Below are 11,297 nucleotides of genomic sequence, written 5' to 3'. Positions count from 1 at the left end.
TACTTTATCCTGTTTAGATCCTACTATTCGGGGTTTATTATATTTCTGCTGCTATATTATATTAGTTTATTAGTGATGTGGGTACTCATTCCTAACCCCGAGATTGAGGGCTTCATAATGATTGTGAGTACCACCCGAAAAAAGATTAATGATTGTGAGTACCATGTGAAGAAAGTTTAAGTTAGGAGTGTACATGGGTTGGTTAAACAGACCAACCCGATCCAAACCAACCTGAATTCATATAATCCAAATCGATTTTTTTTTAATTTTTTTTGACATATATTCGAAATGAAAACATAAATTCGATTTAAATGGGTTAGATATGAATTTCAATTTTTTTGAATCGATCGAAACCCAACTCAACCCAATTACAAATTTTATATGATACGATGATCTGTTATACTATTACTTTACAAATATGCTATCCATCTCCAATAATTTTGATCCAAAAATTAAAATTTGGATCACCCAAACTCTGATCTATATTTCTGAAGAACTCGAACAGCGTGATCCAAGTTTTGATCCAAAATATCCTTTACATATTATAATGCAAAAATATTATATTAAAATATTTGTTTTTAGTTTAATGTTAAACCATTATCAACTATTTATATTATATTTAATATATTATTTAAATCAAAGACACAAAATTTTAATATACGTAAAAATAATTAAAAATTATATGTTTAATTAACGAAAACACTTTCATTTCACTAATTAAGATATAAAACATCATTAACATTCATTATTTAATCACAAATCATTTTTTAATCTAATAAAATTAATAATATTATTAAAAAAGCTATTATTTTATATCTTCTTAATACTGGTAGAGCCCGTATCATGTTGTTATTATTATTTCTCGGCGCCGGTAGGCTTGGGATGTTTGGTCAGATGCCGAGTTTCCCCTTATGTTGTCTTGTGATCTATGTTAGTGTCGGATGTATTGATAGTAGTTAGATAGAAGTTAGGGGTAGATAGGGGATATTTTCAGTTTTTCCACTATTTAACCCTGCTCTATTATTGTACTTTGTTTCCAGAACTTGTTGTACTTGAACTATTTATCTATGTACCTTTGTTTCCATATTTTTGTTCTTTAAAGTTCATAAGCTATTTGCATAACCTGTTTAACACCTTCGTGATAACCGAACATTTGTTGTGTGAGAACCGTAATCGGTGAGCGAATTATATAAAAATAGGATTACATGTGCAAATGGGTAAAACTTAAAAAGTGTTATAACCCGCTAATCATAAAGAGTTATTATTGCTATACATGCCATGCTATCATATTGCTAAATAATTGCTCATCAGGTTTATGAAATGGCCACTTCACTAAATCACCCTGAAAAAGGAACGTAAACTCAAGACCAAGAACAAAACCAAGACAACCCTGTGATGAACCGACTTCTTCAACTCTTAAAACAACCTTCGGCCTTGAAAACTGAAACTTTCATACACTTCCAATCTGTTCATCCCCCATAATTTGTAGGATTTCCCGATTCGATCAAAGCGCAGACCTGGTTAAGAGAAATGGAGAAAGCTTTTGAGTTAGTAGAAGTTAAGGACGAAAATAAGACAAAGTATGCAACTTATTACCTTAAGGAGGAAGCTAGTTATTGGTGGGAATCTACCAAAGCGTTGCAAGAAAAAGAAGTTATTTCTTGGCAAGAAGTTTACATAATTGTTTCTGGAAAAGTATTTATCGAGTTATATGGAAGATCAATTGGAGATGAGATTCTTGGATTTGAAGCAAGAGAATATGACCGTGGCGGAATATGAGGTGAAGTTTTCAGAGTTAGTGATATTTGTGCCAGAGTACGTGAATACAGAAGCTAAGAAAGCTAAAAGATTTCAACAAGGGATTAAGTCGTGGATTCAGAGTTAAGTGGCTCTTCTTGAGATAAGAACATATGTTGTTGTGGTACAGAAAGCAATGATTATGGTAGGAGAAAGAGAAGCAACTAAAAGAGAAAATGAAGGAAAGAAAATGAAGTTTGAGGATTCAGATCAGGACCAAGAAAGCTCTAAGTTTAGGGGAAAGTTTGGGAAAAATGTTAGCAATGCTAGTCAGAGATTTCAGAAGTTTAAGCCTGAAAATGGGAATCAAAAAAATCATTTTCAGAAAGTTGGACAATCGACAAGGGGCAATAGACCCCTTGTAGAAAAAGACACCCTGGAAGATGTAACAAGCTAAATGTGACATGTTTTAAGTGCAACTAGAAAGGTCATTACTCATTAGGATGCACGAATAGTGCGAGGAAGCCAGAGATGACTTGTTTCAAGTGCGAAAAAGTTGGCCATATGTCAAGGAATTGTAAGGAACCTATTCAGAAAGCCAATGTTTTTAGGATTGCTGAACCACCGCCTCCACCAGCACAAACAGTTCAGCCAAGGGCACAGACGTTTAATATGACAATAAAAGATGCAGTGCAAGATGCAGATGTGGTAGCAGGTACGCTTACTATAAATTCAGTAGAAGTCAAAGTGTTAATGGATTCTGGAGCAACTAGATCTTTTTTCTATGAAAATGTTATTGATAGACTAAAGTGTGTTTCATACCCTTTAGAATCTAGTTTGGTTATCGAAGTAGCAAATCAAGAAAGAGTTACTGCCAATAAAATTTGTCCTAATTGCAATATTGTTATAGAAGGTCGGCACTTTTCTAGTGACTTAATACCGTTTAAGTTAGGAGAATTCGACGTCATACTCGGAATGGATTGGTTAGCAAACCATGATGCGCAGATTGAATGTAGAAGCAAGAAAATGAAATTGAGGTCCAAGGATGGAACTGAGGTGATATTTAAAGGGAGGAAGCAAGACAAGAAGTATCTAATAGTAATTCAGACAAGGAGATCATTACGTCAAGGATGCGAAGCTTATTTGGCTCACGTTAAGGATGTGGAGAAGGAATCCCTAAAGATTGAGAATATTCCTGTGGTTAAAGAGTTTCCTGATGAATTACTTGGACTACCTCCAGATCGAGAGATCCAATTCACGATTGATTTAGCTTCCGGAACGGAACGAGTTTCAAAAGCTCCTTATCAAATGACGCCTAGTGAGATGAAGGAACTAGCAACACAGTTGCATGAATTGTTAGATAAAGGAGTTATTCAAACAAGTGTATCCCCGTGGGGTGCACCGGTGTTGTTCGTAAAGAAGAAGGATGGAAGCATGAGATCGTGTATCGATTATCGCGAACTCAATAAGTTGACTATCAAGAATAAGTACCCTCTACTGCTTATCGACGATTTATCTGATCACCTAAAAGGAGCTAACTGTTTTTTGAAGATTGATTTAAGATTATGATATCACAAATTAAAGATTAAGGCAGAAGATATACCCAAAATGGTGTTTCGAACGAGATATTGACATTATGAATTCTTGGTAATGTCGTTTGGATTGACAAATGCGCCAGCTGCTTTTATGGATCTTATGAATCGAGTGTTTAAGAAATACTTGGATAAGTTCGTAATAGTATTCGTTGACGATATTTTGATTTACTCCAAGACGGAAGCAGAACATATGGAATATTTGAAGATTGTTTTGGAAATTTTAAGGAAATAGAAGTTGTACGCTAAATTTTTGAAATGTGAATTTTGGTTAAAGGAAGTTCAGTTTCTTGGATACGTAGTCAATAATATAGGCATCAAAGTAGATCCTGCAAAGATTGAAGCTGTTATGAGTTGGGAAAGACCAAAGACTCCAACGGAAGTAAGAAGCCTTTTGGGACTGGCTGGATATTACCGATGATTTGTACAAGATTTTTCTAAAATAGCAATTCCATTGACTAAATTGATAAGAAAGAACGAGAAGTTTATATGGACATATATGTGCGAAAAAAGTATTCAGGAGTTAAAGAAAAGGTCAGTCTCTGCACCGGTATTGGTTCTACCCGATGAGAAGGGCGAGTTTGTAATATATAGCGATGCTTCGTATAAAGGATTAGGTTGTGTATTGATGCATCACTAAAAAATGATAACTTATGCTTCTCGTCAGTCAAAGCCTTATGAGCAGAAATACCCTACGCATGATTTGGAATTGGCAGCAATTGTGTTTGCTCTTAAGATTTGGAGACACTATTTGTACGGAGAAAAATATGAAATTTATACGGACCACAAGAGCTTGAAGTACATCTTCACCCAGAAAGAATTGAACATTAGACAAAAGAAATGGTTAGAACTGATCAAGGACTACGACTGTACGATCAATTATCATCCCGGAAAGGCGGATGTTATAGTAGATGCGTTAAGCCGCAAAGAAAAGTTGAATATGTTAATTTCGTCCGCAGAGTTGCTCAAAGAACTCGAGAAATTGGAAATAGAGATACAAAATCCGAAGTTAGCAAATGAAATGATTTGTACCATGGAATTTCAACCAGAGGTTCTGGAAAAGATTCGACATAGTCGAGAATAAATTATTAGGGATTCATGCATTAAAACGCATTGGAAAACAAAAATTTTGAATCCCTACCATAGGATCTATGTATAATGACTGGATAATTATGGAGAATAGGATCATGTACCTTAAATAAAGCTTTTCTTCTGATTGTAATGGAAGTTCTGATCTTGATAAACCATATCAGCCTTCCTTGCAAAGATCTGCTCTCCAAGGAATCCACACGAACGTTCGATCGTCCAATGATCACCGAAGCCGGTACTAGCCAATTTGGTCGCCTCTCTCTCTCTCTCTCTCTCTCTCTCTCTCTCTTTCTCTCTTTCTCTCTAGCCTCTCTAAGATGTAGAGCTGCTAGGGTTTTTTCTCAAAAATGTAATGTGACAAGTAATACTATAAATATAAATCCTATTATAAATCTTAATATACATCTTAATATATATATATATATATATATATATATATATATATATAGGGGAGATAGGATTAAGGCCTAACCCCCTAAACCTAACGGGCTTCTGAAAAATGACCCATTCTGATTTCGGGTTTATATTACTATTAAATTTGAATTCTAATATATATACAATTAATCAAGTCTCACTTAATTAATTTAATAATTAAATTCAAATTAATAACAATAAAATATTTAAATTCATAATTTAAATAACACTCCATTTTAAACGTTCTTTGTGTGTGACCCTTTAGGTTATTATTACGTTGGCAATAATTTTATTTTCTAATAATAAAATTATAAACATTGAGTGGCATGTAGTAATACATCATTGCTCCCCAAGTAATATTAATAATTGGTGATTCAATTAAACCTTTCGTGAATAATGTACAACGTAATATAATCCCTTTATCCTTATATTATAGATCAAACTCGAGGCATGCATTGTGTCATCCTCTGTTAATGTTTAATCCTTGTTTCCTTGATCAATGAGTAAACTATTAAACAAATCAGTATTTAAGCACGACCATGCATTTTATAGTCTTACTCAATCAAGAGGCCAATAATATCACTCCTTTAATATAGGAGGGCTAAATCCCATCTAGATTATTCATATTTCTCATACGATTCATAATATACCCAATGTCTACTTTTATTATTACCCGGTCAAGGATAACTTTCAATAGTATCAAAGTATATTAATTCTCGTATAGAAATATAATGATTTCAGGCCTAAGGACCAATACATCATTATCACTGTGAGATTAACTTATGACACTATAAATATGTGGTATCTCACAACGGGTCAATCCAACATCATGCATCTAATACACGTGCCTGTGTTTTGACTTTAGTATCACCATACCCATGATCAATGAGATATGATTATCAGTCAACAAATACACTAGTCTCAACATATTTATTATCATCCCTTAACAATAATACTTGACTAGGGACCTTTAGGAATATCAATACTATTCTCATAATCTCATTTCTAAGTCACGTGCTTAGAGATATAGATTTACATATCATATTCCAAGGATATTTATTAATCTAACATTTTATCGTATAAAATAAAGATATAATAAATTACTAAAGAATAATCCATAGAATCATAATTAATAATCCAAATGTCTCATAACATAAACACAATAGTGTTGTATCCAGGGCATACACACTTACACAAATGATGGATCAGGAGAATGATAAATTGTCCGAAGAAGAGATTAAGGCTCAAAAGGACGATAAAGGAATATACAGAGTTGGTTCACATATTTGGATTCCTAATGTTGCGGAATTAAAGCACGAGATCCTACACGAAGCTCATAATTCGAGGTTTTTGATCCATCATGGAAGTACGAAAATGTACAAAGACTTGAAAGAGAACTATTGGTGGCCAAACATGAAAAAGGAAATTGCATAGTGGATAAGTAGGTGCTATACTTGTCGGTGAGTAAAGGCAGAACATCAACGACCGAGTGGATTGTTTCAGCCACTAGACATACCTAAATGGAAGTTGGAACATATCACGATGAATTTCGTGGTAGGATTATCAAAGACAAAGGCTAATCATGATGCAATTTGGGTGATCAATGATCGACTAACAAAGTCCATGCATTTCTTGCCAATCAACGAAAGATTCTCATTGGAAAAGTTAGTCAAGTTGTATCTGGGCAAAATCGTAATGCGTCATGGAGTACCAGTATCTATCGTGTCTGATAGAGACCCAATATTTAACTCAAGATTTTTGCGACAATTTCATGATCATTTGGGTACGAAATTGAAAATGAGTATAGCGTATCATCCGCAGATAGACGGATAAAGCAAAAGAACTATTCAAACAATCGAAGATATGTTGAGAACTTGTGCATTGGATTTCAAAGGTAATTAGGATAACCACTTGCCGCTGATAGAATTTTAATATAACAACAGTTACCACACAATATTGGTATGCCGCCTTATGAAGCGTTGTATGGAAGAAAATGTAGAACTCCTACGAATTGGGATGAAGTTGGTGAGATCAAACTGTTGGGTCCAAAATTAGTTCAGCAAACAAAGGAAAAAGTGGAATTGATTCGCAAAAGATTGACGGCTGCACAAGATCGAGAAAGGAAGTATGCATATCAGAATCGAAAGGATATGTCATTTAAACCCGGAGACAAAGTGTTGATAAAGATATCTCCATGGAAAGGCTTATCCATATTTGGAAAGAAAAAAAAAGCCGAGCTCCAGATATATTGGACCATTCGAAGTGTTAAAGCAAGTCAGAAAAGTGGCATACGAGTTAGCGTTACCTCCGCAGATGCAATAACTCCATAACGTGTTTCATGTATCTCTTTTAAAGAAGTATAATACAGATGCCAGTCATATAATTGAGTCAGAATCTTTGGACATTCAGCAAGATTTATCTTATATGGAACAACCCGTTCAAATCTTAGATCGGAAAGAAAAAGCGCTTCGAAATAAGATTATACCATTAGTTAGAGTTTTCTGGAGAAATCCTAAGATCGAAGAATCAAATCGGGAATTAGAAAGAGAAATGCGTGAGAATATTCCCATTTGTTTGTTTAGGTCAGATTTTGAGGACAAAATCCTTTTAAGGGGGTAGATTGTAATGATTGGGATTTTCGCGATATAATTATATGAATAAAGTATAGTTTTGTGATCTATTTATGGATTATGTGGATTTATGAGTATAAAAATATAAATTTATATAATTTTGTGGCTTATGTGTAATTTTTGTGAAATAGTAAAAGGGAACGTAAAATATCTCGTTCCAGTTTGATGAGTCAGTAAAAGGCATAAGCTACGTTTCATTGGGCCATCAAGTAGAACGAGACCCGTTATACGAAAGGTGGATTAAATGAAATAAGATTAAGAATAAAAAAATTTGTGGATTATATTAAAATATGAAAGATATCGAGTCCTCTCAATGTTTCTGTTATATGGATTCGTAATTGTGAAAGTTATATTGTTATTCGAATTACTGGGTAATTGTTATACGCGTAATTAACAATTAAAAAAGGAAATTATGTGTAGAGATATGCAAATATGAAATGTGGTTGATGTTATAACATGAATATATGATATTAGAAAGTTATAAGTGTGATTCTGTGATTTACGAGTTTTTAATTATTTTTAAAAGGATTTAATGGATAAATTAAGGATTATTTGATCCCTATATAATTTTATAAAATTATCAGTGAATGATCAAAGTGTGAAATTTATTTTATTATCTCTGGCGTAGTCCTCATAACTTTCTAAAAATGATAAATAAATTTATTTTTATGTTCTAGTATTTTAAAATAATTTTTCCAGAGATTATTCTATTATTGTTGATTTATCTGTAAAATCCATAAAAATTAATTCGTCTGCTCAAATATTATTTTAAAAATATAAGGAGAGAGCTAATTTCACGACCTTTATTCTAAAAATTAAAGTTGTATCATTTTTATAATTTATAAAGCTGCTTTTATATTGTTGCTTTATAATTCTAGAATTTTGTATAAAAGAAAATGAAAACAAAATGGGGAGTTTACCATTTTTCCCCTAGCTCATCTATAAATACTCCCCCCCTTTCTTTTCATTCTTCCTCCCATTTCTCTCTTCTTCCTCTCCCACTATCTCTCTCTCTCTCTCTCCCTCTCTCTCTCCCTCCCTCTCTCTCTCTCCCTCTCTCTCTCTCCCCCCCCTCTCTCTCTTACATGCAACTACAAATTCTATTCGGTTTTCAAAGATTTCATCACCAAAGCTAATCTTTTTTTATTCTCTATCTCTATACCACTTGCATGTAAGTTTTGGATAAGTTTTTGCAAAAACCTTTTTTTTGAATATATCCAAGGAGAATGTAATTTCTTGAGAAATGTTCACTAGGGTGTATATTATGGAAGTTGTGATGAAAGTATGAGGTTTGGAGGTCCAAAACTCGAAGGGAGACCCGTGCATGGGCACTCTCGAGTTTGACCACCACCGGCCATGACCAAACGGGAGCCTGTGGATTTTTTAATGCTTAATTTTGAGTTGATTTAGTGTAAAAAGTATAAATAGATATATAATATAAAGTGCATGTTGAGTGTTTGATGTTTGTTTGAATTTTAGATTTCAAATCAAAGTTTTATGTTTAAAATCTTGAGTATAATGATTATTGGATTGAGTATGAAGTGGATTACTTGATTAGTTGAATAAGTAATGATGCATGTCACTAAATCTTGATGCATGAGGTTATATCTGGATGCATGTTGATTTTATTGAGTTTTGCTTGGTTTTTGGCATGTTTTAGGTTCGAATTTTTGATGTAAATGTAAGGAAGTGATTGCTAAATATAGTTGGTGCTTGAGATTGTCATGATTTTGTTAGATATATTCTAGATGTCATGTCTAATATGATTCATGTTTAGTTTTTCAGATCTTTACAAACAGGACATATCTGGACTTACTGAAATCAGGACTTAATGGAAGTCAGAACTTAATATCGGAACTTAAGGTCATATTAGAACTTAAGTGCGGGAAGACTTTCAGTTAAGGAAGGAAGTTGATTTACAGTAGAAGATCGAGACTAAAACAAAAGAAGATATGCATGGAAAGAGTTAGAAGACTGGAAGACTTGTAGAAGATATCTGATTGATATATTTTAGGAGACAGAATTGTATTCCATATCAATTAGAAGTTATCTTGTAACTGTGTACTATATAAACACAGACTTAGGGTTTACACTATATGTGTTATCATTATCGAAAAGATTGTACATTGTAACCTAGCAGCTCTTAGTGATATTTGTTCATCACTGAGAGAGAACAATAATTCATATTGTAACGGAGTTTATTTAATATATTTGATCTTTGTTACATACTTGTGTTAAATCGATTTGATTGTATAAACATTATATTCAACCCCCTTCTACAGGGTTGTGTGACCTGACAAGTGGTATAAGAGCTTTTCTGTTAACACACATACAGTAAAGATCCAAACAATCATGTCTGAAGAAGCACAAACTCCAACCAAGCCCGCCAAAACTCAAGAAACTCAAAACACTCAAACCCACAGTCGATATGAGACTATTAGGGTTCCTATACTGAGACCTTCTGAGTATCCCATATGGAAAGTGAAGATGGCTATGTTTCTGGAAGCTACAGATCCAGAATACCTTGACAGAATTAATGAAGGACAACATAAGCCAACCAAGCTCTCTGTTGTAGTTGTTGATCAACCAGCAAAGACCATACCAAAGGAGAAAGGTGAGTATACAGCTGGAGACATCTCATATATTGCCAAGGATGCAAGGGTAAGGCATTTGCTGTATAGTGCCATTGATAATGTCATGTCAAACAGGGTAATTCATTGCAAGACTGCAAAGGAGATATGGGATGCTTTGGAGACAAGATGCCAGGGAACTGATGCAATCAAGAAAAACAGGAAGACTATACTCACTCAAGTGTATGAGCACTTTGACTCAAAAGCTGATGAGTCATTAACTGATTTATATGACAGGTTTTCCAAACTCTTGAATGATCTGTCACTGGTGGACAAGGAATATGATCTTGAAGATTCAAATCTAAAATTCCTTTTAGCTCTTCCTGAAAGTTGGGATTTGAAGTCTACTACCATAAGAGACAACTATGACCTTACTGAAACTACTCTTGATGAAATTTATAGTATGCTCAAGATTCGTGAACTTGAGATGGATCAAAAGAGCAAGAGGCATGCAAGAAAGTCAAGGACAGTTGCTCTTAAAGCTGAGGAGGAATCTCCTAAAGTTGTTGCCTCAAAGAGGAGCAAAGGAAAGGCTCTCATCATAAAGTCTGATTCAGAGTCATCATATTCTGATGATGATGATTCAGAAACTGAAAGTTTACCTGAAATGGATGCTGATGAAGAGATGATAAAATTGTGTGCTCTTATGGTGAAGGGTATCACAAAGATAGCCTACAGGAAATTTAGAAAAGGCAAGAAGTTTTCCAGGAAAAGTGGAAGTTCTGATAAGAAAGGATTCAAAAAGTCTGAAAGTAAAGGAAAGTCTGACAGGGGAGACAACTCAAATGTCAAATGCTACAATTATGGTGAAAGAGGCCACATATCTCCTGACTGCAAGAAAGGAGAAAGTGACAAAGGCAAGGCACTTGTCACAAAGAAGAAAAGTTGGACAGACACTTCAGATTCTGAACATGAGCTGAACTATGCTTTGATGGCAAATGCTAATGGCAGTCCTGAAACTACTAAATTAAAGGTACCTCAAACAACTTATGCTTTTCATACTGATGATATTACTTAGTTGAGATTATATCTTTAAACCATGTTCATGAGTTATAGAGATCAGACTTTAACATGTGAAAGATTAATATCTGAAAATCTTGCTTTTAAATTTCAATAACATAAATGAACTATTAAAGAAAGATCTTGTGAGAGAAATGCCAAAATCAGTATTTGCTCCTGATGGCATTTGTGATTCATGTCAAAAG

At 33.9% G+C, this 11,297-nt stretch overlaps 1 protein-coding gene across 1 annotated transcript; it reads left to right on the top strand.

Annotated features, from left to right (window-relative positions):
* Positions 1 to 2,268: 2,268 nt before the first annotated feature.
* On the top strand, positions 2,269 to 6,266 carry LOC141685046 (uncharacterized). The gene is made up of 2 exons (XM_074490170.1): positions 2,269 to 3,092; positions 6,011 to 6,266. Exons 1-2 carry the CDS (start codon positions 2,269 to 2,271, stop codon positions 6,264 to 6,266), a joined length of 1,080 nt encoding a protein of 359 aa, XP_074346271.1.
* The last annotated feature ends 5,031 nt before the right edge of the window (positions 6,267 to 11,297 follow it).

This window comes from Apium graveolens, chromosome 9 (genome assembly GCF_009905375.1).
Source record: "Apium graveolens cultivar Ventura chromosome 9, ASM990537v1, whole genome shotgun sequence".
In the NCBI taxonomy this organism is placed as follows: domain Eukaryota; kingdom Viridiplantae; phylum Streptophyta; class Magnoliopsida; order Apiales; family Apiaceae; genus Apium; species Apium graveolens.
Note: the sequence above shows the minus strand (reverse complement) of the source record. Positions and strands in the feature narration are given on the sequence as shown.

Bases quoted from the DNA above. Each gene is read 5' to 3' on its own strand.
- LOC141685046 (XM_074490170.1), top strand. From the start codon at position 2,269: ATGACTTGTTTCAAGTGCGAAAAAGTTGGCCATATGTCAAGGAATTGT. The intron at 3,093-6,010 runs GTTAGATAAAGG...TGTTGTATCCAG, and splicing joins GCAACACAGTTGCATGAATT to GGCATACACACTTACACAAA.